Source organism: Dama dama, chromosome 8 (assembly GCF_033118175.1).
Source record: "Dama dama isolate Ldn47 chromosome 8, ASM3311817v1, whole genome shotgun sequence".
NCBI lineage: Eukaryota > Metazoa > Chordata > Mammalia > Artiodactyla > Cervidae > Dama > Dama dama.
In genome coordinates this window covers 8,466,126-8,492,866 of record NC_083688.1, presented here as the reverse complement: position 1 = coordinate 8,492,866, position 26,741 = coordinate 8,466,126, and the positions used below count along the sequence as shown (strand labels likewise).

At 56.3% G+C, this 26,741-nt stretch overlaps 1 protein-coding gene across 3 annotated transcripts; it reads right to left on the bottom strand.

Moving 5' to 3' along the window:
• Nucleotides 1-1,377: 1,377 nt before the first annotated feature.
• On the bottom strand, nt 1,378-26,394 carry LDLRAP1 (low density lipoprotein receptor adaptor protein 1). 3 transcript variants are annotated; one of them, XM_061148243.1, is made up of 9 exons: nt 26,188-26,394; nt 16,267-16,409; nt 15,336-15,448; nt 13,277-13,391; nt 7,556-7,628; nt 7,090-7,176; nt 6,597-6,727; nt 5,152-5,186; nt 1,378-3,379 (listed from the first exon to the last, which is right to left on the bottom strand). In XM_061148243.1, the coding sequence occupies exons 1-9, from the start codon at nt 26,276-26,278 to the stop codon at nt 3,235-3,237; spliced, it is 933 nt and encodes a 310-aa protein (XP_061004226.1). In that variant the 5' UTR covers nt 26,279-26,394; the 3' UTR covers nt 1,378-3,234. The 3 variants fall into 3 exon arrangements, with proteins under 3 accessions (XP_061004226.1, XP_061004227.1, XP_061004228.1); XM_061148244.1 differs by having other exon boundaries at nt 5,152-5,183; XM_061148245.1 differs by lacking the exon at nt 7,090-7,176.
• Between the last annotated feature and the right edge of the window lie 347 nt (nt 26,395-26,741).

The window sequence follows — 26,741 nt, the reverse complement described above, 5'->3', positions numbered from 1 at the left end:
GATGGTCTCTTCCCCAGGGAGAGGAGACCCCAACATCCACCCAGTAAAGCTGAAGGTCACATCAAATCTGAAAGGCGACTTTGTTCTCCGTGGCTTCATCCGTTATGCATGAAAGAGCAGATGGCGGGTGCTCAGGATTCATGATTTGAGACATCCGGAGACTATAGGCACTGGCCAAATTTAAACCGAAAGATGAACTTGTTGGGTGTCTTTTCAGATTATGGGAGAGGAAGAAAGGAGAGAATTTCTCCGTCATCTCCCATCCGCTCAGAAGTCACAGCTGTTCCGCCTTGCGTTCCGGAGACTTTTATTATAACCGTTTGAAAGGGACAAAGAGATAAATGTCTGAGGAGGACTCCCCCCCGCCCCGAGCCTGAAGACAGTGGCCTTCTACAGGAGGCCACAGGCAGCGTGACCGCAGATGTGGCTGCTGGGGGACTGGGACATGGCAGAGTGGAGGATCACATAGACCTGAGGCTGTGTGTCTCCTCTGCCAAGTTCTGGCCGCGTGGACTGCAGCCTCAGTGCCTCTAGCAGGAAAGGGAGCGAGAACCACCTGGCCTCAAGAGGAGCAGTGTGATGAGGTAGAGCTGAGAGCCTGGCACAGCCATGGGCAGAGAAAGAGAGCTCAGTTAACAGTGGCCACCACTGTCAGTTTTACTTTGACTTCCTTAAATATATTTGGTCCAAACTGCCTTTTGCTCTGGGATAACCTCTGAGCCATCTATGCCCATCACCAATATGATAACTGTCACTCAAGTCTCACAAAACCCAGGGAGGCAGAAAAGGGTCGTGATGGTTGTACCGTTTTCCCAGATGGGTAAACTGAGGCTCAAGGAAAGAAGTCATGGATCCAGAGTTACAGCCCCAGGCAGCAAAGCCAGAGCTAGACGGTGGGTCTTCCAAGTCACCAAAACACACTTCCCACCAACCCCAATCACCCGAGCCACAGTGTCCTGAGTCCACATGGACAAGGGGTCTGGACCACTTAGTCCCCAGCACTAAGTCCCAGGCCTGGTTTGAGTTTAGCACAAAGTCTGTCAAGTGAATAAATATCATGGCCTCATTTGAGAGGGTGAGAAAAATGACTTGACATCCTTCCCAAGAAAAATGTATGTGCGGTCATGTATATTTCAAGGGGGGTCACAGACCCTGGTTAGGGGCCTTGACCTAGACCCTCAGAGACCTCTCCAGGGCTGAGCTCACTACGCTATCCAGAGGTGACCTTGCATAGCCCATCGGCCAGTGAAAAGAGGGCCTGCTGGCTTCATCTGCTGGACCACAGACCACCGTTCCCCACGTCTGGGCCTGTGGTCACCACTGCTCCAACCACCCCAGGGCAGGGTCTGCCAGAGGCCGCTCCAGCCGAGTACTCGGTCCTTCAAAAAGAGAACATTTATTACTTCTTTCTTTTTTCCTCTTTAGAATTCCTTTACAGCAACACCAAGGAAAGCACAAACTCTGCAGACACACGGGGGGCACGCTGACCGCTGCCGGCCGGAGACCAGCTCGAGGCCCCGCTGCGGATCACACAAACACAGCACGGCCTTTCTCCAGCTTCTGGACCCTAGTGCCAAGGGGCGGCCTGTGTCAGGCCCGATCCCTGCCGCCTCATGACAGACACAGGGGCTGACACCAAGGAGGTCTGGGCTGGGGAGCGGAAGCTGGGCCAGGGCCACATTCTGATAAAGACAATCCCACCCCATGTCTCACCCGGGCATTTCTGTCTGTGCTGATTCCAGTGCTTAGTCAGATAGGCAAAATCTAAAAAAATGGTGTTTCCTAGGCTGGTGAAACTTGCTCCGACTACCACCAGGCACTTCAGCTTGGTAAAGCCAGGCCTGGGAGGCACCTGAGGATGGAGGGTGTGCTGGTGGCTTTGCTGGGAGCCTGGGCGAGAGGGGAGGGGGTAGATTCTGAAGACAGGCTGTTGCTGGCACCGACCTGGGGTTGGAACGTCAGGAAGGAACCGCGTGATGCTTACGAAGTTTGGTTTTGTTTCACCCTCTGAATTAGCAGACTTCAAACACTTCCATTTTCACGGAAATCAACAGCAAGACAGTTTAGCAGGGCACGCAGGCTCATGCCAGTTCTGCGTGTAAAGGCACCAGATGGTTTGTTATGAAACACATTTTGGTCAGAAAATAGCTGGGGCTTTTTGGTTCCTGGGAGGACAACAAAGCTAGGAAAAAAAAAAAAAAAGGAGGTGCGAGTTGTGAGAGGTGCGGGTGAGAAGGCAGCTTTGGCACCAGATCCGGGCTCTACTCTCGACTCTGACTTCTTCCACACGTGTGGTCTCAAGTCTCCTCATCTGAAACTTACAGCCAAGGAGTCGCAGAACAAATCTAGGTGTTAGGTTTCGCTTGTCATCTCAGGAAGTATGGGGAGGTGGGGCTCAGACCCGACAGCAGTGCTGGGAGGGGGAAGGGCAGGATGGGGGCGGTCACACAGATGACCCCATTGTCGCAGACAGACTCTAGGAGTCCACGGGCAGCCAGTTACACTGGTTCCCAGCACTGGTGGGGACCCTCCACGGGGACTTTGGGCCCCTTCTCTCGGAAGAAGGGCAGAAAGAAAGCTCTACACAACGCAGCACCATCGCGGAGCGGAAGCCCGCACCTGCGGTGAGTGCTCTAAAGTGCCTGCCGCGTGCTGTCTTTGGTCAGGGGCTGCCCCTGTCTCTTTGAGCCCCCCCGGGGCCAGGAGCTCAAGCCCCAGCCTGCTGGGGCCTGCTGGGAAGGTGAGCGGGACAAAGTGTCTTCTCCCGGGGCGGTGGGGCCCTCCTGTGCTCAAAGGGTGGCAGAAACGAAGGACCCAACTCCTGTCAGTAAGGAGCAGGGGCGCCCCCAGGGAAATCTGGACCCTCAGAGAGAAGGGACGAGAAATGCTTTGGTCACCATCCTGACACCCACAGCGAGCAGCGCTCACGCAAGAGAGGGCGGGACGCTGGTTATCACACTGCGTTCGCGCCTGATGCCAAACCGGCTTCTGGAACCAGGAGTCACTGAATAAATATTCAAGGCATCTTTCAGTCCTTAGAGAAAGAACGGGGTTTTAAAAAAATAAAAATAAAAAAATCTCTCCTTCCCTCTGCTTGACTGGCTGCAGCTTTGATCTTCAGGCTGACGGCGCTGCTGACTGGAGGAGGGTGGCCGGGGGCGGGTGTCCAGGAGCTGGCCCCCATCCCAAACATGGGCAGCTTTGGTTTGTCACGAGTCCTGCCAGCCCCAGGCCTCAGAAGTTGAAGAGGTCATCTGACTTGGCGCCACCACTGTCAGGCTTGTCCCAGTCGACAGGCGAGAGGCACTGGGCGTAATGAATGTCCTGCACCGTCAGCCCAGTGTCCAGGACCTGAGGGTTCGTCCGAGACTGGGCCAGCCTGGAAGGCAGAGCTGTGTAAGCTGGGGGCCCAGGCAAGGGGCTTGGTGGGGGCCCAAGGAGACAGTCCAGCACCAGGGTCAGAAGCAAGAGAGCATAGGTGGGCAAACGGCAGGACTCGGGGACAAAGAAGAAAGACCCAGGACTTCCCCAGTGGTCCAGGGGTTAGGAATTCGCCTGGGTACACAGGTTTGATCCCTGGTCAGGGAACTAAGATCCCACACATGGGCGACTGAGCCCACATGCCTCAACTATTGAGCCCATACGCTGCAACAAAAGAAGTTGAGAAGCCTGCACACCGCGACTAGAGAAAGCCCTCTTGCAGCAACGAAGACCCACTGCGCCAAAAATAATAAATAAAATTATTTTTTTAGAGAAAAGAAAGAAAGACCCAGATGTCGGGAGAGGTGGAACCTCTAACCAGAGAGTCTACCCTTGAGGGTCAAGTGGCTGAGAAAACTGTGGGGCAGGCTGGTGGCATTCGCAACACAGAGAGGCCGGGGCACCCACGGCTCCATCAGGAAATGTCCAGGAAGGAGAAGGAAGGGCAGCTGTGCCAGGGCAGACAGGGGCGTGCGTGGGAGGGGGCCTGGGGCAACCATGGAAGACCACTGGCTCTAACTACGTTCCACACAGCGCCGTTCACAAAGTAAATTCAAAAAGGGGCACAATTAAATGTCCAAAAAGTCCGGAGAGTTAATTACAGCCCGCATCCTTAAAAGAATGTGAGGCAGTCGATGAATGAGGTGTTTACATGGAGTTTTTAGTAGCCTGGAGAAATGCTTCCGATATATACCAGCGTAGAGTGAAAAATCAGGATCCCCAAATACAAATATCATGAGCTGATCAAGGCAAAAAAAAACTGCATATGTATAGGATCAGCATGAGTTAAGCCCCAAAGTCTGGGCTGTGGGATTACGGGATGGTGTTATTTCCTGTTTAATGCTTTGCTGATTTTCAAAGTTGTTAATTAAGGGCATATGACACTTTAGTAATCTGGAAAAAGCAAATGAAAGATTTCCTTCAAACAGGAGGGTCGCAGTCAGCCAGGGAAGCAGGAGAGATGGCCACAAGAATAATGAAGGGGCCACACCTGCCGCTCCCTGCCCCCCGCCCCCCAGGGCTGGGCCGAGAGGTTCCCACTGGCTCTGGCAGGAAAGTAATGGGGAAAGGGAGACAGCTCTAGGGGCCTGCTGTGGGTCCCAAGGAAGAAAGGGAGGCCTGGCTCAGGACCCAGAGCTGCCCAGGCCTCTCCTCAGCCCGCCTTCGCGGCGGCATGCCCCCGAGCTGAAGGTAGCCGCCGACAAAGATGACCCCTGGTTAAAAGGGGAAAGGCCACCAGCCTCCGGCTAGACCACCTATCTCCTGAGGGTCTGGCTTCACTCCCACCTCAAGTAAATGCTACATGGATTTAATTTAACATTGCCTTCTCCTCGCCCCTTTCCATAGAGGTAAAACCTCGGGAGGGGACAAAACCTGCACCCAAAGCCCATTCTTGAAGGCCACGCCAGACACAGGAAGAGCAAGCCAAGCTGAGCTGCAGTGCGCTCAGTCCAGCTCAGGCTGCTCAAGGAATGATAGCTTCAGATTTCACCGGCAAGGACACGTTAGCAGGCCTGGCTGAACAGTGAGCTCCCCGCCCCTGGACATATTCAAGTTGAGACTTTCCTTCTGGAGAAAGTCAGAATTCAGACACAGCAAAGAGTCCTGGAGACCAGCCCCCCGCAAGCACCAGGCCTCCTTCCCCAGCATCAGGAGCCCAGCTGACGTTACCTTGAAAATGCTTCATCCAGGCCGTCATCCAGCTCCTTGGGGAAAACAGAGGGAGATGAGAGCCCTCAGAGGGGGGAGCACGTGCCCACAGCCCTGGGAAGCTAGGGGGCCCGAGCACGCGGGAGGATGGGAGGAGTCTGACGGGCACCTGGAGGAATGGGCACAGGAAGGCCTCCCCCTGGCTACTGCCATCAGCACCTCAGCACAGGGACCCAAACCTGGGATGGGAAGAGAGGGCACCTGGGTGCCCAGAGGCCTGGGGGTTTCAGTTCCCAGCTCTGCCACGACTCGGCGACACCTTAGTGAGGCAAGCCACCACGGCTCTTTGAGACTCAGCTTTTCCTTCTGTAAAACGAGGACGTTGGACTGAATGATCTCTGTGGCTTTCAAAATCCGAGAGGGAGAGGGTGGGGGGGTTTTCTTGCTTTTACCCACTTTCGAAAGCTGAGCCAGGATTCTAAGCTCATGAGGGATAGGTGGTGGCAGGAACCCCACAGCCTAGGTTGGGGCGGGGGGAATGGGCAAGGCTCCCTCCGCAGCCTCTTGGGGGACGGGCAGGTGGCAAGGCTGGCTCCCAGACCAGTTCACGGTGCCCGCTCGGGGGACACTGAGTGGCCCCCAACAGGCGGTGGGATTTGGCAGTTTTACAAGTCCCTCGACGGTCCAGATTTTTTTTTTTTTTGACGGTCCAGATTTTTAAAAATTAAAGAGACGTGACAAGTACAGTAACATGTCATTCTGCAGTGGATCCTGGACCAGAGAACGGACACTGGAGGGACAAGTGGAGAGATGTGAATCAAAGCCTGTAGCTTATGTAACAGTGCTGTATCAATGTTAATGATTTTGATCTTTGTAATGCGGTTATGTAAGATGTTAACAACTGGGGAATCTATATGAAGGGGAACAGGAATTCTTTGTACTGTTTTTGTAACACTTCATGTATTACATGCTAGCTTCCTCTGGAAGATTCTTCAGGCAGAGGTCGTCACATCACTGAGGAAGTGAAAGAGCTGAGACAGAGAAAGGTCAGGGGGCTTGCCCCAGGTCCCAGAGCCAGTCAAGGGCCAGGCTGCCTGCCTGAGTCTCAGGCTCCTCATTCAGACGGCCGATGGGGAGGGGCGTCAGGAGAGAGAGGCCCACAGTGAGAACAAGGGGGCCTTTGGCTGGTCCTGCAGTGGGCAGAGCTGGATGCTTGGGCCAAGAGGCCGGGCACTGTGAGGAGACAGCTCTGCTGGGAGCCAAGCCTGTTGGCAACGCAGCCCTAGGTTCAAAGGGACATTGTTCATCCCCTACCCAGGGCCTGGGTGCGGCTAGGGTCAGGACCTCCTAGAGGCCTGCAAGAAGTGGGTGCCAGGGCCTGCCCAGGAGCTGCCGTAGGCCTCATCCGGGGACCAGGCCGAGGCTCGTTGGATCCGAGGGGGATCCCCGGCCCCATGACCACTCACCCAGACAACACTGCTGCTGTTCAGGGCTTGAGGCCGCGGTGGCTCATCCGTGTTGGTGGTGTTGGCGCTGACCGTGGACAGTGGGGCCTTGGCCGTCTCTTCCAAGTCTAGCAGGTTCCCAGTGACGACCACTGTGAGGGGTCAGGGGCGTCAGGGGGAGGGGAGGCTCCTGTCCTCAGCCCAGCCTCTGGGCCCCATCCTGGTGTCTCCTGGGCTGGGCTGGTCCTGACTCCCTCCTCGGGCATGGCCTTTCCAGGCCCACCACCCAGACCACCGAGACCCACCCTGGAACCTCCCGAGGCAGCTGCCCAGCAGCCCACAGGGTGGAAAGCTCTATCCCACTCGTGATTCAGGCTGGAACCCATATTCACAACAGGCATTGAGGTTCTGGAAAGTGTGGAGGGAGAGACGTATACCCAGATTTCTATATCTGTACAGGACATATCTGCACACGCACCTAAACAAGTCATCTTCCCCCCAACTCAAGACTCACGGCTCCTCAACGAAGGGGCGCTGTCTTGGCGGCCCCCGCCCAGGACGTCCACTCCCTCTTGGGTGGCTTTCTCTCTCTTCTCCTTCTCTGTGGGACCAAGCAGAGTGTGTTGGGAGTCCCTGGGCAGCACTCCAGCCCTAGCCTCTGGGCAGGGGCAGGCTGTGGCCCACCTCACGGGGGGCAGGTGTTAGGTCTCCAGAAGAGAGGTAAGAAACTCGGCATATTTCATTCCCTCCTCACAAGGACCGTGGGGGAAGGAGACAGCTGTTCCCAGTTTCTTCAGATGGAGAAACTGAGGCTCGAAGGTGCAGGGACCTGACCAGAGCCACAAACCACTAGGTGATGAAGTTGACTCCAGAGCCTTTAGCATCTGCCCCGCCCCTACTGCTCAGCTGGTCTTCAACACCCCCTGTACCCCCCACCCCCCAACCATCACGCACTCGATGCATCCACAGACAAGACTCACCTTCCTTGGATACCTGCCAAAACTCAAAGGCGACTTTGAAGGCTTGGGCTACTGTGAGGGTGACAGCCTGGGCCTAAAAAACAGGAAGTGGAGTCGGGGGAAGGGTACAGTGTTAGGCAGGTAACAGCAAGTCTCCACCGGAGGCCCTGGACTCCAGGCCAGGCCCACCTTGGCTCCGGAATGTCTGATGGGTGGAGGTGGAACCCCAGCCCCTCCCCATCTCCAAAGCGGCCTGGAAGGAAAGGGGCCACACCTTCCCCAGGCCCCTGAGGCCCCACCTTCACTACCGGAAGCCCAGCCCAGCCAACGTTCCCACTGGTACTTCAACCCCCACCCTGGCAATGGCTATTCACTTCCATGCTTTTTCCTTCCCCTTTGAGTTTCCCTAAATGCAATTAAAAAAGCATGAGGCTTACTTCCTCCAAGAAGTCCTCCCTAATGACCTGAGGACTTCACATAGTAACTGAGCCCTTAGAATTATAGAACAGAAAAGCCAGAGTTGGGGAAGGGGGATGAGCCACAGGTCAGACTCTGGTGAGGACTATGCCAGGAAAAAATGGCTTACAACCGGACGCCAGAAAGGTAGTATGAGGCTCTTTCACTTCCTGGCAGGAGCAAGATGTCAGTAAGGGCCTGGGGCAGAAGTGCCATCACCCACTTATAAAGAAAGGCCACTCAAGCTTTCTTGGCCCTCAACCCCTGGGGGAGCCCCATCTACCTCTTTAAACGCGACTTAAATGTCATCAACTCTCTTACGTTACGCCACGCTATGCCATGCCGTGTCACATGACATCACGGGCGCTGGGCTCCCACAGCCCTGCCTACCTGTCTATAGTGAAATCATATGAAAGTGTTACCAGTTTGCATGCTCGCCTGTCTGCTAAGTCGCTTCAGTGCTGACTGTGACCCTATGGACTGACTGTAGCTTGCCAGGCTCCTCTGTCCACGGGGATTCTCCAGGGAAGAATACTGGAGTGGGTTGCCATGCCCTCCTCCAGGGAATCTTCCTGACCCAGAGATTGAACCTGTGTCTTCTGCATTGCAGGCAGATTCTTTACCGCTGAGACACTGGGAAAGTCCACATGTGCTTGCCTATGTCACCCTAACTGGGTGCTCCCAAAGGCAGGCCTCAACTCTGAACACCCCTGTTCTCCACAGCCCTCCAGGGGTGCCTAGGATGCTGGCTGGATTGCATTTGCGTGGGGACAGGTCTCTGAGGCCTCACACTCCAGCCAGGACCAAGCCTCAGCCCACCTTCATCTCAGCCCCTTCCTCTCCGATTTCAGCTCAGGGTTACTCAGCTCAACTTCTGGGAGTGAAAGTCCTAGAACTCACAGCTGTAGCCGGAAGCGACATGTAGCTTACTCCGCAGGCCCGGCCTGGGGAAGAGAGTGCCAGACTCTTCCAAGCGCACAGCAAGTTCAGGCCTAACCTCAGCCCCACTCCCTTCCCCTCAGCCAGACAACTCAATTTAATTGAGAAATGAATCTGTGGCTACTGCCTTTAAAACTCTTCTTTAAAATTTAAAATCCCTAAACAAGCTGACTGATCCCTGCCAATTAAACTTCACGAAGTATAAAATCTCATTTGAATGTCTCCGTCATTTACATTTTTGATAGAAGTACGGGTGCTTTATGGTAAAACTTAAATATGGTAATTAAGTATGAAACTCTTCACAGCTGTTTACAATTTAAGCTGTCACGTCTGAATCAAGTTTAATAGACCCAGTTACCATTGAGAATTGCCCATGAACTAAAAATATGGGCTAATTACCAGCCAGAGTCAGATCACTATACACCCAAGCAAGGGCTGGTCACCCAGTGTGGCCGGGAGATGGGAACGCCATTATTTTTGCCTCCAGGAAATCTGGGGACACAGGCCTGATGCTGTTTCTGCATAAATCTGCTTGCTCATTTGCATACATCCCCGCCCTTTTGCCCCGAAGTCCCGAACTGCAAGTTAAACCAAATATAACTCAAGACGCAGGTGCCTGCAGGTGGCTGCAAGCCCAGGCTGGACAGTGACTGGTGGGGCCGTGGGGGGGGGGGGGGGGGGGCAGGTGGGCCCCATTTTCCTGGGCGACTGCAGGAATCTAGGCACCAGCATGAGATGGAGGACCGCTCACGTCTGCCCACAGGAAAGCCGGCCTTGATCCCACAGGCCCGGTGTCTGCCCCTCCTGAACGCCTCTGGCCTGGGGGTCTGTCTTATCACCTGACCCGGTACTACCTTGCCCAGTTTTTCATGTCCCTGTCTTGTTCCGGATAACCAGGCAGTCAGCTTCTCAGAGGGAACCGTCGGGCTTAGCGCTATAGACCCGGGCCAGGACTGTGGGATCCAGGATCCCAGCTGGGTACTCAGACCAACCAAATGGGGCCAGGTGCCTGCACAGCCCTGCTGCCCAGAAGCATGAACTGCTGCACCAAAGGACCACTTGGGGGATGCCACTGTCCTGAGAGGGAGAAGCGCCCTGCCCACCTGACCCCAGGTAGAATTAGGGAGACCACCTGTACTGCAACCCTGGGCTCCCCACTGATGCTGGCAATGGCATCGTCACATCTGAGCCCAGAGGCTGAAGTGCTGGCTGAGGGGTCCCAGGTGGGCAGATAAAAACGTTTCTTGGTAGAGAATCTTATCCTGGCCATGCGCAAGAGGAGCCTCCAGGGAAGAGAGGCCTGGTGGCTGTGCCGCCCATGTTGAGCTGAACTGGTGGGTAACCCAGAAAGGGACCCCTTGCCCCCTCCATCTGGGTGGATCTAGGCTTCTTGCTGATTCAGGCAGCCCAGCGAGGAAGGGTGGGGATGTGGAGACTCTGGGCCCCTAGCCAAAAGGACCGAGGGCTGCGTCAACATTCAAATTCAAGGTTCCCTTGAGGTGCCATCCACCCAGGCTCCAGTGACATCTGAATCCCCCACCCCCAAACACATCACTTGAGTTTGCACCTCATGCCTCTGCACGTGCTGATGATTCCTGGGCTGGAGTGCACCTACCCTCTCACCACCCTGCCCCCTTTTTCTCAGCCTGGGAAACTCCTCCTACTTATTACTCACCCCTCAAAGCCCAATTCAAAATGTCTCCTTCTCCAAGAAGTCTTCATGACCTCCAGCACGACAATGACCACCACCCGAGAACCAAGCTCCCTGCGTGCCAGTTACTGATTCCTGGCTCTCCTCTCCATGGCCTCAATCCCGGGTCCCCGGTGCCCGGCAGAGCTCAGCCCAGGACAGGGAGCCGCACACGTCTGTGGAGGGACCTGCTGGCAGCAGGGATGCAGAAACCGAGGCACCCATTTCACCTTCTGCCTCCTCCTGTGAGCCACATCCTCTCCGCTCTGAGTCTCGGGATCTCCAACATGACCAGACCACAAGGCCATAACACATTGGAAGTCCGGCCTCGGCTGAGGCCTTGGGAGCCACAAGGACACCACCCGTGTGTCAGACGGTCTTACACCGCCCTGGGCTGGGCTGTCTCTCCAAGAGGCCTGCCTGAATCGGAGAGGCCAGGTGGGAAAGGCTGGAGAAGGACAATCCGAGATCCAGCCGCTCCTGACGCAGAAGAGAACAGGCCCAGAAAAGCGAACAGCCTGGGCGCTGGATGTCCAGTAGGAGCTGGTCCTCTGCCGATGGCTCTGCTGTCAGCACCGAGCAGTGGCCGGCTGTTTTCCCCAGTAAACCTGACCTCTCAGCCTGGGGCAGACTGGTTTCATTCAAGCCTGTCTAAAGTCCTCTGGCCCCAGGCCAGGCTCCCGTAGCCCCTGGACCAGCATGCGCTCTCGTTCACCCCCGACCTCCCCACCCCCGAGGAAGTCCCTGCAGGCTGGGAGCCCCTGCTCTGCAGCAATGGCCGAGGGCCAGCTGCCCCTGCCCAGCGCCTGCTCTGCGCAGTGCGGAGGAAGAGACCAACAATGGGGACATAATGAGCTTGTTCTGTGGGGAACGAGGCTGTCACGGGAGAAGCCAGCGCAGCTCAGGGACCCAGGGCATCACGAGGCCCGCGTGAGCGGCTGGCGACACTGAGTCTGCGGGGAAGAAACAGGGTGCACAAAGCAGCTGGGACCTGTGAGAACAATCCGGGAGGCCATGGAGGTGACCTCCGCATTCCGCCAGTGGCCACGCAGCCCAAGGAAGGGCAGGCTCTAACCCACGGCCGCAGGGTGGGGTCAGGCCCCTGGCCAGTCTCCTACAGCGCTCCTTTCACAGGACCTGAGGCAGGCTGAACCGGACCCCCTCCTTCCACAAAAGTGAAAGTTGCTCAGTCGTGTCCAACTCATTGCGTGCCCACGGACTGACTATACAGTCCATGGAATTCTCCAGGCCAGGATACTGGAGTGGGTAGCCGTTCCCTTCTCCATGGGACCTTCCTAACCCAGGGACTGAACCCAGGTCTCCCGCATTGCAGGCGGATTCTTTACCAGCTGAGCCACAAGAGAAGCCCCCACCTCCGCCACCCCAGGTGTCCACAATCTAATCCTAGAACCCGTGAATGTTACCTTACATGGCAAGAGGAACCTGGCAGACGTGATTAAGTTAAGGACTCTGAGGTGGGGATTATCCTGGATTACCCAACAGGCCCAATCACAAAGGGCCTTACGAGAGCGAGGCAGGAGGGCGAGAGTCAGAAATGGCAAAAGTGACGACAGAAGCAGAGAGGGAGACTGGATGGTGCTCCACTGCTGGCCCTGAGGGGCGACAGAAAGCCTGGGGGCCACTTTAAGATTGCGAAGTGTGGGGTGCGTCGTTGATGACGGGGGAGTTGAACAGATCCTGTCTCCTTGGCTTTAAGGCCCCTAGGATACAGGAACTGGGGCTCTGGGCTTCAGACACAGAGATCAACCAAGGACAATACTAAATCAATAAACGTCAGGAACGTCCTTACAGGGCGGATGCTCAGACCTCGGGGGCCTCAGAAATAAAAACGTCAATGCCAAAGGCTGACTCACTCCAGCAGCTTGCCATGAAGTTCAAGACAAAAGCCCAGAGACCACCAAGGTCCCACCCATCCCAGCCAGATGTGATCAGGGTGGCCTGGAAATGGGGTTAAGAGGTTCCTGGCTCCTCAGTCACACAGGTAGGGAAGAAACGTGGGTTTAGACCCTCCCTCTGCCTGGCTGGCTATGTCATCTTGAGCAAGAGAGCCAACCTCTGTGAGGCTGTTTCCTCATTAAAAAGAAAACCAATGAACACAGTTACAGCACCCATCTTGCAGAGTTGTTCTGAGGAGCAAATGAGACGATACCTTAGAGATTACCATTGAAACAGGCAGAGCAGGTATCAACATAGGGCCATTTCCCTCACTGCTCTGGCCACAGCCAGCGAGGTCCTCTGGGGGCCCTCACCTCTGCCTTTCACCCTGGACCGCTCTGATTACCAGACTCCAAAGACTAATCTCTGTAAGGCCTTGCATCCCCAGACCATAACAGAGATAGGAGACCTCTCCCAGATCTCAAATCCATCACATCATATGATAGAGCGGAAGTGGCCCCAGGATTGTCACTGGGAAAGTGGGCTTGTTGCTGCCCACAGGCCAGCTGAGGGCAGTCCACCCTGCCAGGTGACCTGCAGCCCTACACGGGGGCCCTCGGCTCTCAGCTGAGGAGCCACTTGAAGTTCCCAGGGATTTTAGACTTTTAACTGATACCCCCCCTTTGTGTCCTGCCTCCCCCGCAGTCAGGGCCCCCAAGCTGAGGCTCCCGGCTGCCCGAGCCCAGCCTCCCCCCACTGACCATCTTCCGCTTGGTGCAGAGGAAGGCGTGACACTCGAGATTCTCGTTGTGCTGGCTCTGCGCGATGTACGCAAACACCTTGTCGTGCATCTTGTCTGCCGTGCAGTAGGAGATTCTGAAAGGCAAGGCGGGGGGGGGGGCGGGGGGGAGGATCACCAGACTCCAGGACAGGGGCCTGACTGCATCTGGGACGTCCCTTAGAGCATATCCCCTGAGGTTCAGACAGCCTGCCATGCCATTCCACCAGGGCAGGACTCTGGGCCTGGCGTCCTGGGCCAGTTGTGGCGGGACAGGGGAGGGGAGGGAACCCAGGCTCGGCAGGAAGGAGTGATGGGAACAATAGCAGCTGAACCCTGAGTGCACACCGGGCAGCCTTCTAGATGGCACCTCACTGAGTTCTCAGAACTGCCCTCCGAGATGGGTTCTAGTACCCTCCCACTTTTCAGGTGAGAAAACTAAGGCTAACAGACCACCAAGCGAGTGGGCTGGGGGCCACAGCCACTGCCATGCTGCCTCACGGAGGTTTTTGCTGACCGGCTGGAAGGGGTAAAAGGATGCCCTTCACCTCAAGGCCCCTCGAATGCCCTCCCCCTGATCACAGGTCAGAAGAGTCCAGGCCCATCGCTCCCAGGATGACTGAGACTGCTAACAGGTCCTCCTGGAGCTCGGGCCAGGGGAAAAGGATCTGGGAGCAGGGTAGGGGGCGTAGGAGGCAGCTCCCCCCGCTTGAAACACCCCCTCACCCATTTGACCCCTCCGTCTGGCCTCCAGTCATCCCAGGAATCCCAGTCAGGAGAGGAGCTGTGGGCCCAGAGGGGGGACAGGAGCTCCGCAGACTTCCTGACTCACGTGGCCCCGGTTTCAAACACAGGCGTCGACAAGGGGATCAATCAGGACCATTTAAAACCCCCGAGTAGGCAGAGTGAGGGGGTGCCAGGTTCCCAGCCGCCTCTTCTCCAACCCTGGGGAGCTGGTCTCCTTAATGCCCTGGGTCTTTGGCATCAAGGCCCTGTCCTAAACGCCCTGGGTCTTTGGGTATCCATCAACTAGATCCTGCTATTCTTCACGCCTCAGCAAGGAGAGGCTTTCCCAGCTGACCCCAGGCAGGCCTCTCCTTCTCTGCCCTCTTGGGAAACACTTCTGTCTCACGCCCTCCCCTCCATCTCCTTCTAGACTGGAAGCTCCCTGAAGGCGGGCTGGGTCTGATTCTCTCACCTGGCACAGACCTCAGCAGAGCAGGTAAATGCTGGGTGAAGGAGGCAGGCGGAATTAGGAAGGGAAGAGGAAGACACAAGCTAGAAACTCTGCAACAACCCCACAGCTTACATCCACCCCACCGACACACACACCCCAACCCCAACCCCAGGACTGGTCTGTGCTCTTGCTGGCTGAGCCACATGCCTGGAGATGAAGCAAGAGGGTGTAGGGACGTGAGACCTGACACAACTCTGCCCTCTGTGTCCTGGGCTCAACTCAGTCATGACCTCACCATGAGGGCAATTAATTCCCTCCCTGGGCCTCAGCTACCCAGATGGAAAATGGACCTGAGCTGTCTGTCTCTTCCATACAACTGACCCGCTGAGAGAGAGGTGGGGATGGCCTGAGGCTCCAAGGGCCGGGCCTGTTGCCCTGTGACCAGCCCCCACCCTCTATCGAGATCCTCTACGCTCTGGCCTCAGACGTGCCTGAGGCCTCCCTGGACGCCTGGCCATATGTCCAGAGCTGAGCTGCGGTAATCCCAGCGAAAAAAGGCGGTGACGGCGCTGCTGTCTGCTCCAAGCCTGACTCAGCAGCACAGGCAGGAGGTGGCGGTGTCCCAGGGCAGCTGCAACTAGTGACGGTGGCAGCAGCCATTCAGCCAGGCGCTCGCTGTGAGCCAGGCGCTGGGCCCTCAGTGCTTCACAACAGCCCCTGGGGCGGGATCTGTTTCCACCCCGACAGATGCAGCTGAGGAAAACTGAGACCCCAAGGTCGCCCAGACAGGCATTGGTAGAGCCTGGATTCAGACAAAGCACTCCACCCACCGCCCTGAGGGGCAGAGGGAAGCCGCTGAGAGTACCTGTAAATGGACACGTTCTCAATGAGCTGGTTGGTGATGTTGTCTGTCAGGATGATCCCTCGGGGCGACACCTTGAGAGTCACCTTCTGCAGCTTCTTCCCACTGGCCTTGGCCTTGGGGCAGATCTGAGTCAGAGGAGCCTTACCTGCCCGAACTTGGGACCCACCCTTGTGGGCTGCTCCCCGCTGTTCTGAGCCCCTGATGTGAGGCCCATGGGAGGCCTCAGTTCGGGTGACTGGTAGAGACATGATGGGGAAGATAATTTGGTCGACAATCCCTTCTGATAAAATTAGGGACAAGGGTCGTTCACGGAGTACCTCTGTCTGCCAAGCACGGGACCTCGAGTCATCCTCACAGGCGGCAGGATTTCGCCTCGGGGGGAAACAGACTCAGAGAGGTTGAGGGACTGGGCCAAGGACACACAGCAGAAGCAGGTGTCAGACTCTGAGGGCTGGATGGGCTACTAAGAGTCCAGCAGGATGGGGACTCTGCGCTCCACCCGCTGTACCTGCTGGGTGAGCTGAGGGGGGCCTAGGCCACCAGGAGAGGCGGCCTCCGAGGGCACGTGCTCACTTGCGAGCTGGGGAGGCCATCCAGTAATACAGGGATACCCTGCCTCTCAGGTCACAGGGCAGGCGGCGGGTGCCAGCAACAGCCCCACCCCTTGGCTGGTGGCTTGAGCTGAGGGACGGGAGGCTTAGAGAGGTCACGGCCATAAAGCTAGACAGGAGGACACTGGCCTTGACCCTGACACCCAGTGGCTCCCCTTTAGAGTCTCTAAGCTGGATGCGGGGGGGGTGGGGCGGCAGGGCAGCTCTGACACTTTCAGCCACGGTGATATATGGAGGGGGGGTGATAAGCGCCAACCCCCACCCCCGCAGGAGCCAGCCCCCCGCCTGGAGCTCCCACAACCCACCCTGACTGGGCTCACCGTGGCTACGATCCTCTTGACGGCGGCAGCTGACAGCTCCTCACCCTTGGGCTGCTCCACCAGCGTCATGCCCAGGTACTTGAGACTGAAGAGCATACCCTCAAGAAGTGTCTCCCGGGTGTCTGTCCAGTTTTCAGGCAGCTCTGGGCAGAGGACGACAGGCCCTCAGACCCTGATGGTAGGGCCAGCGTCTGCAGCCCCCATCTCCTAGGAAGACCCAGCAAGGGACACCGGGGTCCCCCATCTATCATTATTTTTCTCTTTAAGGAAGGGCTAACATTTTCTAGCATATCCCAGGCACCGTGGTAGGAAACTTTACGTCAAATCTTCTCATCCACCCTCATGAGAACCTGGGAGGCAAACACTTTTATCATACCCATTTAGAGACAAAGACAGTGAGACCTGGTGGTGGTGGTTTAGTCGTTAGGTCGCGTCTGACTCTTGCAACCCTGTGGACTGTAGCCTGCCAGGCTCTTCTGCCCATGGGATTCTCCAGGCAAGAATACTGGTGTGGGTTGCCATTCTCTTCTCCAGGGGATCTTCCCAACCCAGGAAACGAACCCGGGTCTCCTGCATTGCAGGCAGATTCTTTAACAACTGAGCTATGAGGGAAGCCCCATTTAGAATACCCATTTAGAGACAAAGACATGGAGACCCAGGGAGGCAAAATCCCATGACCAAGACCACAGAGCCAGCAAGTACAACAGCCCAGAATCAAACTCTTCTTTTCAAGCCCAAACTCTTAACTTCAGTGTTAATACTTTCTGAGGGCAAGCCATGCCGTTTTCTTATCGGATCTTCAGTGCAATCTGGTGAGACGGATATTATTCCCACTTTACAGATTAGGAAACTGAGGCTCAGAAAGATGAAGCTGGCAGACAAAGGCCAATGAGTAAAGGGTTGGAGTCAGAATTCACGATTAGGTGATTCCCATGGCCCCAGCCTCTCTCTGCATAGCCACAGACCCCAGGAGGCAGGGAGGAAGGGAGACCAGGAAAGAGACAGCAGTCCAAGGAGAGCAGGGGTGAGGTAAGGCTTAGTGGGGAAAGAGGGAGGTGACTGCTCAAAAGACTTGACATGAAGGCCACCTGACTCCGGAAGACCGGGGTTCAGATCCCAGCTCCTCTTCCTTCCACCTGCATGGTCTTGGGGAAGGCCTCTCTCCTCTGAGACTAGTAACGCCTGGGCTACAGCAATGGCACATAGCAGCACACACGGGAAGGACCCTCTGCAAGCTCTGACAGTGACCGAAGGAAGGAAGGTTGGAAAGAGGGGAGGAGCCTGGCTCACTGGGCAGTGAAACAGACCAGGAGGGAGAGTTGGAAAGAGGCCCCTGTTTGGCCCCATCCACGTGAGAGGCCCTGAGCAGGCAGAGGGACAAGAGGAGAAGAGTGGTCTTCGCTGGGGTGCGGGTCATACATGAACTCATAGGAGTTCCTAGTCCCCCCATGCAGAGTGAGACCCAGGTGAACGGGAACCTGATGCATGCAAGCTGGCATGCCTGAGTGAAGGAATGACCCAGACAACCCCAAGGATGCTTTCAGGCCTTAGATGCCCCCAACACTATCCTCAGCTCTGGACCCTGGCCCACTGCCTTTAGGCCTCTACCCTGAAAGAAGGCCAGGTCCCACTGAGAAGACTCCCAAAGGGATCCCATCCTCTGTCCATCAACCAGGAGTCTATTTCATTTGATCCTCCAAAGAGAATCAGAAAGTCCCGGAGGTGTTCCAGTCCTGGTTAGGTGATGAGAACTAAGACAATGGGCCTTCCCCTCAAAGAAACCAAGAACATTACCACCCCCAGGGCAAAACAGAGCTCTAACACTCATGACTACCTTACAAGCTAGCATTCTCTCATTCCCATCCCACAGATGAGGAAACTGAGGCTCAAAGGACAAGGAACAGGTCCAATCAGTTGTCTAAGTCATGCTTAAAGCCCAAATTCCTAACCATTAGATGATACTATCTTCTCAAGAGGCAAACTACCCTCCTTTTAGCAAAATGTCAGGGAGAAGTTCCTACAGCCAGAGGCATTTCCCTCCACAGTTATTAATTCCTGAGGCTTCCTCTTTGTAGGAATCTGCCAGACCACCACTTTCAACCTGAGACCCTCTGAGCAAGGATGGCAAACTACATATGGCCAGGCTGGTCACCTGTGTCCTCGGCAGACATTGCTAATCCACCGCATCTCTATTCCCTCTGATTTAAAGGCTCTGAACTGTTTCTCAATACAAGGCTGCAGGTAGGTAATACCAATCCCTCAGGGTGGCCTTGTTCGTCTCTTTATCCACCCCTGCCCCTCGGCAAACATCCTTCCTCCTCGCATTTTCATGTCTCCCTGCTCTCATTTCCGCCGCAGGCTCTGCCCTTTCCTGGCCCCTCTCCAAAGCCACTTCCGCTCCCTCCATTCCAAAGGGCCAGAGCTTGCCAAGGTCACAGACGACCTCTTTGTTGTCAAGATATTCCCCAGTACCCGCCCCCGACCTCTGAAATGCTTGGCGTTTTTCTGCAATCCTCCTACCCTGGCCTGACCCGTCCCCTCTTCGATGGGCTCCTGGAAGAGGGCCCTGGTAGACTGGTGGCCACTCACCAAGCCTCAGAGACCCTCACCCCAACCCCCTTACTTGACAGATGACCAAACGGTGGCCCAGAGAACAATGAAACTTGTGCAAGGTCACAGAGCAAGTAAGAGGGACCCCAGCTCCCAATCCACTACAGGTAACGCCCACAAGGGCTGTTGGGAGTTACAGGCTGCCCAACCTCCTCTCCTCCTACACAGGCATGCACACACACAACAGAGGTTCCAGTCATGCAGAGCTTCCTCCACGATGTAATATTTATTTTCCCACTTCTGTCTTTGCTCACAAGTAGCTCCCTCTACCAGAAATGCCCTTCCCTTTGCCAGACTGAAACCCTTCCATCCAGTCTCCTCCAAAAAGCCTTCTTTGAGGTGATGTATCCTAGTGGTTAAGAGCGAAGGCCTTAATCCTAGAATCCACTGAGCTAAAGTAGGTTAATTAACTTTCCCTGAGCCTCAGCTGTCTCTTCTATAAAAAGGTGGTGGTTGAGTCGCTAAGTCGTGTCCGACTCTTGCGACCCCATGGACTGGAGCCCACCAGGCTCCTCTGCCCCTGGGATTCTCCAGGCAAGGATACTGGAGTGAGATGCCATTCTCTTCTCCAGGGGATCTTCTTGACCCAGGAAATGAACCCAGGTCTCCTGCATTGCAGGCAGATTCTTTACCAACTGAGCTATAGGGAAGCCCTCTATACAATGGGAGAAGCAAGTCTCCAGCTCACAGGGCTGTTCTGAGCCTTTGATGAGATAATAAAAAGAGACAGTGAGATAATAAAGTGTAATGGGCTTATTAGCACAGGGCCCCACCCATGGTTCTGCCTCCTGGGACCTCTTCTCTCCTGTCAGGGGCCACCCTGTTCGGGGTATGGATTTCCTCCTCTTCCTCCCGTAGCCGTATCACCACCACCAAGCAGCTGCCTGCTAGTGTGTTCTCCTCTTGAAGGATTTCCGAGCATGTCTGCCTCCTCCACGATCTAGCAGGGAGGAGGTGCACCCTGCTCAATGACACTGTCCTCACTCTGCTTCTCCCTGGCCTCCCAGGCCCAGGAAGGAGGTCCTTCTTCCCCTCCAGTAAACCCTGCCTCCCCTCCTGTACTTCTGGGCATGAATCATCTCTTTGATGAGGTGTAAGCTCTCTCAGGCCCCACGCCCTCCCGGAAGAAGCCAGCACTTGGTAGCACTCAGCAAAGACAGAGGTAAGGCTCGCCACCACAGCCACCGCGCTCACCACCCAGCCACTGCATGCTGGAGGCCGCGGGTTCCTTTCGAGGAGGAACCCAAGGAGTCAGGAAGAGCTTCCAGAGGCCCCTAGGCAAATACAGGCCTGAGTCCACAGCCCTGTTCCGGTCCTGGTTATTTTTGTCCCTGTAGTGTGTAATAACTGTGCTATTTTAACTTGTGATTTTTACAGATGACCTGCTGTCAGAATTAGCTAGGGACGGATGGACCGTATGCCCAGTCTGACTTGTAGCTGCAGACATGGTACTCCTTCCTCACTAAGCGGTCCCTGCCCGGGAGTCAGGGCTGGGCAGGCTGCCCCCATGCCCCTTCCAGCCTGGCTGATGGCTGGAACATCAGGGCTACGGCCAAATCCGTGGGCTAGGAGGAACCTCCAACTGGGCTCCTGGCCTCCAGTCCCTTCCAGCCTGCAGGGGAGATGGCCTCAGGAGCCACAGAGTGGTATCTCAAGAAGAGGACCCAAGTTCTGCCGTGGCCTGGAGTGGGGCTGCGTCTCCAGGCCACAGTCTCCTTATCTGACAAATGGGCTCAGTCCTGCAGGAGCGTCAGCAGAAAAAAGGTTCCGCGTGTGAAACGTGCTAAGCAAATTTCAGAAGTTATTAAGATTATCAAAAGAAGGTAATAATGATTCTTTTAAAAAAAGGGTGATCGAGTGGTTAAGACTCGGTGCTTTCATTGCAGGGTCCTGGGTTCAATCCCTTGTTGGGGAACTGAGATCCCGTTAAGCTGCCAACCCCCTAAAAATGCTAACAGCAGTAGCCACCAGATGGGCAGTGGGGTTCATAGTCATCTACCACCCTGCTCCTTGGCTTCCACATTTAAAAATGGTATCAACAATAGTATCAGTCCCACGGGACTGTGTGGGTGAGGATGGAATCAGTACACACACAAGCTGGGCTTAGAACCATGCCTGGAAGATTACAAGTGTCAGTGCTGGGTCATTCAATTCAGCTCAGTTCAGTCGCTCAGTCACGTCCGACTCTTTGCGACCCCATGAACCGCAGCACGCCAGGCCTCCCTGTCCATCACCAACTCCCGGAGTCCACCCAAACCTATGTCCATTCAACCATCTCATCCTCTGTTGTCCCCTTCTCCTCCTGCCCTCAATCTTTCCCAGCATCAGGGTCTTTTCAATAAGTCAGCTCTTCGCATCAGGTGGTCAAAGTACTGGAGTCTCAGCTTCAACATCAATCCTTCTCATGAACACCCAGGACTGATCTCCTTTAGGATGGACTGGCTGGGTCATTACCAAGGGTCAAATGCGAAGGTGTACACAGCCATGTGCAGTACTTTAGAGAAGAGTCAAGGATGTATCAGGACTCCCATTGGGCAGCGGAAGATGCTCAGGGGCATCCAGGCATGACTCAGAATCCACAGTGCTGAGCCCTGACTTTCACAGCTGTGCCTGTGACTCTCTCCTGCGGTCTGTCAAGCCCTTCCTGTGAGCCGGGCCAGGCTCAGGATCACCCGGGAAGAACGGTAACCGGCCCTGCACGCCACCTGAAAGGAACATCTGGCTCACTTTCAGTGGGCTGTGGGTGACCGGGCCCTGTCAAGCCACATACGGCTCCCTCAGCCACTGGGCTGTGAGAAGAAGTCTCAGGCGCCAGTTAAATGTCCCTTGCACAAGCTGGCCCCTCAGGCTGAAACGCTGTCCCCAGATTCCTCCCTCCTTGTATTCGTACCTGTGTCCCATGTCACCTTCTCTGAGAAGCCTTCCCTGACTCCCTGCACTGACACTCTCATCGCCCCACCTTTAGCTCCTCGTGCTATGCTAAATCGCTCAGTCATATCCTACTCGTTGTCACCCCATGGGCTGTAGCCCGCCGGGCTCCTCTGTCCATGGGATTCTCCAGGCAAGAATACTGGAGTGGGTTGCCCTTTCCTTCTCCAGGGGATCTTCCCCACCCAGGGATCGAACCCTCGTCTCCTGCAGTGGGAGGTTGGTTCTTTGCCACTAGGTGAGTACCATTACCATCCAGGCCACCTGACATGCCACTCTCTCTGGCTGCTGGAGACTTGGATGCCCACTCAGGCTGGGAACAGTTAAGAGCTCCCGTCTCCAGCAGCCCTGCAACCACTGACAGGAACTGCCCCTCAAAAGGAATAACTGCTCTGGAGCTCCCCCTGGGGTGGCCTCTCAGTTGCCTACAATGAAAACTGGCTTCATGTTGTCCACCCTCTGGACGCCTTTCTCTTCTCGCTTCTCCTAAGAATACTTCCTGGGATCTCTTCCCAAATAACTGCCTTGTACTCAGACCCCTGTCTCAGCATCTGCTTCTAAAAGAACCTAAACAAAGACACCGCCTATCATTTCCTCACCTGCTTTATCTTTCCTCTCAGCGTCACCACTACCCACAAGCACACCACTCACTGGTGCCCCAGTCATGCTTCCTACCCCAGAGGGCAGAGATGAACTCTTTCACCAGCCTCCCCAACACCTCTATCAGTGCCCAACACACTCAGTATATTGTGGTTTGGGGTTTATTTATATCTTTCATCGTTAACATTATAAATAAGTAGGACTAGATCCTCCGTCCCACCCCCCACTACCACGAACCAGCTTAGCTGAAACCTGCATCTCAGATTTCTTTACTTGGTCTCTCTCTCTCAGAGTTCTCTGACAACCCATGGAGGAACCTGAGGGCCAGAGGGACTCCTTGTGGAAATAAGGGTATTGAGGGGATGGGGTGAGTCAGCCTTCTAGGCAGCTGGAAGAAAGGAAAACCCCTGGCCAGGAACTGAAATAGAATATTTATGGTTCCCAAAGAGATGGGGGCTGGGGTTGGGGGGGAGCCATGTGTGGGAGGAGAGAGTCCCCCGTGGAAGTCGGCACTAACGGAGACGGGGCAGTGAGGGTCAGGACAAAGAAGCCTGTCTGCTGCTGGCTTTATTCTGTGACCCCAGGCAAGCCCGACTCCGGGCTTCAGTTTCTGTTCAGATAAAACAATGATCGCACTAATCCCAGCTGAGGCCCTTGAGGGTGAGGAGCAAGTCACAGCCGATAGTGGCTATCAGGTCTAACCTTAACTCCACTGGCTTCAGTTCGGTCCCCAAACTCAAGCGTAGGGCTCAGACCTTGAGGGCTGGATCCACCCCACGTCAGGCTGCCTCAGCACTCCTACCCTGGACACCCCCCACTGCCTCCCCCTCTACTTGTGGCCGCTGCTGTCCTCAGGGGCGGCCAGCCCTGCCTCAGTCACTCCCGGGGTCAGAGTCCATGAGGCCACACTGATAAGACCCCTGGGCTAGGGATTTGGAGCCAGCTCTTGGAAGCTCCATGTTGGAGCCACAGACTCCACTTCCCCCGAGCCTCAGGTTCCTTTATCTGAAAAATGAATCTGATAAGAATCCCTGCTCTGACACCTCACAGGAGCGAACACGATAATGGAAGCAAAAACCCTACATAGAAGGTAGAGTGACAGAAGCGGTAGTCACCAGTCATTGAACTTTCTCTCTGCCAGGCAAAACATGATTTCAGTTAACCCGCGTCAAACAACAACAGCAACAAACTGAACTGGGTACTATTATTGACAATTTACACATCAAAAAATTGACTTAACCAGGAACAGGTGGGGATTCACCCCAGCTCATTCTGGGTCCAGAAGGCTCCAGGACGGCACTCTTGGCTTACTGGGGTCTGCCTAAGAGGAAGGGGGCTCTCCTCTCCTTTCCTACGCAGTTGTAGACAGGCTCTGAGCCCCCCCAAACTTGTTCCACCACATTAAGAGTCACGCTGAAGGCCCACAAGACAAGTAAGGGAAAGGGGAGTGGGGGAGAAGGAAACCACCAATTAGGTGCCAGAAGGAAGTGTTATTGTCAACAACCTTCTCAACACCTCTGCCAGAGAGACTTCCCTGGTGGTTCCGTGGTTAACAATCTATTATACCTTCTGGACTTCCCTGGTGGGGCAGTGGATAGGAATCCACCTGCCAAGGCAGGAGACACAGGTTCGACCCCTGGTCTGGGGAAGACTCCACATGCCGCAGAGCAACTAAGCCCATGCACCACAACTGAGCCCACATGCTCCAGAGCCCAAGAGCTGCAACTAAGTGAAGGCTGTGCTCCGCGACAAGAGAAGCCACTGCAATGGCCACCCGGCACCACAAGGAAGAGTAGCCCCTACTTGCCGCAACTAGAGAAAGCCCACTCGCAGCAATGAAGACCCAGCGCAGCCAAAAATAAATACATTTTTTAAAATAAGCTTAAAACAAGGGCTTCCCTCCTGGATCAGATGGTAAAGACTCCCACATGCGGGGGGTGGGGGGGAGAAGAGGGGGGAAACTAAGTCCACGTGCCACAACTACTGAGCTGGCACGCTCTGGAGCCCTCAAGCCACAACTAGAAAGAAGCCCGCTGCACTGCAAGGAAAGATCTTTAATGCCACAAAGTAGATCCCCTGGCAGCAGACCCAAGGCAGCCAAATAAATAAAAATAATTAAAAAATAAAAACAAACTAACAAACCACATCCCTGCCAGGTTAGAGTTTTTATCCTGATTTTGCAGATGAGAAAACTGAGGATCAGAAAGGACAAGTGACTTGTCCAAGATCAGAGCAGGCAGGAGAAACTTGCCTGCCACTCAAGGTGGCTACTTCTCCTCTTTCCCCATACTGAGTGTGGGAAGGGGGAGGGTGTGTTCCTAAGTTTCCTTCCCTGTCCTTGCTCCTCCCTTATCCCTAGAGAAAACGACAGGGTTTCCCCATTGGAACGGGCCATCATTCTCAGAAGTTCTGATCAAATCCCACAAATATTTAAAGGAGCTATTTTGGGAGTCCATAAATGTGGGAGATGGGTGCATCCCTAGCCTCCTCCAGTCCTAATGGCCTGACCCCAGCCCCGCCAGCAGGCACCAGCCCATGTTCTCAAAGCTAGTCTTTCTTGGTTTAGGAGGCAGGCACCGCTGGAACCGCAGAATGGGGCAAGAGGTGGGGCAGGGCAGACTCCCTAGGCCCAGACACGCTGGCACTCCGGGGCCTCTCCTGAGCCTAGGGAACTCGGGCTCCCCTGGTGGAGCCCTGGAAGGCCAAGATAGAAGGGGGTGTAGTGTACTGACAGCCGGATTCCTGATGCGAGAGAGGCCAGGGTCCCAGGCTGTTGGCCGGGGAGGCGGGAGGGTTCAGGAGTCCTGGCTTTGGCTCTGTATCTCCCAGTAAAGGCGCTGCGTGACCCCAGGCAAGCCACTCCTCCTGAAAAAGGAGGGACCTGGGCTGGGTTTCTCAGGCCTCGCGGGGGAAGGTGCCAGGTGACTGGTTGGTTCCCTGAGAGTAACTGGAGACAGGAAGAGGAGGGGGGAGCCCGGTGAGGTTCCTCGCAGGCTCCGGGACGCCCCTGGGAGAGGCGGCGGCAGAGTCTGCCTTACGCCCGGGCGCCCAGGGACTTCGGAAGCTCAAGCGGCGAAGTGTGAGAAATAAAAACAGGTTTCCAACACAGCCAGGAGGCCGGCCGGGTCACCTTCTGAACCCCGCCAGAGGAGGGGTCTACACGGGGCGGGTGGGTGGCACCTCCTGAGACCCCAGGTTGAGCCCCGCCCCCAACTTCCAGCAGGTACCTGCGAAGCCCGGGCTTGCACCTGAGTCGGCTTCCGGGCGCCCGAGGGAGTTAAAAGATGACCTCGTGGGCTGGACTGGGGGAAGCGGGCAAGGTGGGCGCCCGCCGGCCGCTGACCGCGGGCCAGAGTGCAGGGGCGCGGGGTGGGGGTGTCTTCCCAAGCCCCCCCCCCCACCCGCCCTACGTCCCTTCCCCACCCCACCACCCCCACCCCGGGTACAGACGCCGAGCTCCTGCCTCCCCTGGCTGTCCAAAGAGGGGACGTGCCCGGGTCGCGCAAAGCGCCTCCTCCGACCTGAAGCCCGCACCTGAGGACCCCGAGCTCCCGTTTCTTCCCCCAGCTTCTGCCCCTCCTCCACAGTCGCAAAGAATGGGGGCCGGAGTGGGGACGTGACCTTCCGAGACCCTCAACCCCGCAGGGCCGGGGAAGGTCGCTCCCGGGCCGCAGGGCGCGGGGTCAGGCCCTGCCTCTCTCCCTACTCCGGGGCCCCTCAGGGGGCGAGGTTGGTGCGCCGCGACCCCCAGCCCGGGCCCCCGGCGGACGCGCACACACTCACTCCGGTGCCGGCCGCCGCCGCACCCCCAGCTCTGCTTGGCGAGGCTGGGACTCCGGATCAGCGCCCGCCCGGCGGACTTGAGCGCGTCCATGGCCTCTCCGGGCCGCCGCGCTGCCGCCTCCGCAGCAGCCAAAAACTCCGTCAGGGAAAACTTTCCGCCGGGGCCAGGCGGCGCGCGGGCTCCGCGCTCCTCCCTCCCCGCGCGAGCTCCGCGCCGACGTCCGACGGGGCGGGGCGAGAGCCGGCCAGGCCCCGCCCGTGGCCCCGCCCCCGCTACTCTCGCCCCGCCCCGCCCCGCCTCTGCCCAGCTCCCCAAGGCCGTCTAGACAGAGGGCGCCCCGGAGGCTGCGAGCCGAGCCGTAGACGCCCTGTCGTTTCCTCTCTGTCTCTCTCCCCAAACCCCTTATTTCCCACCTGGTAGGGGGCTGAGAGTCCGAGAGCCGCCGCCCCGCCGCGGGAGTCAGTCAGTCAGTTCAATCACTCAGTGGTGTCTGACTCTTTGCGACCCCATGGACTGCAGCACGCCAGGCCTCCCTGTCCATCACCAACTCGCA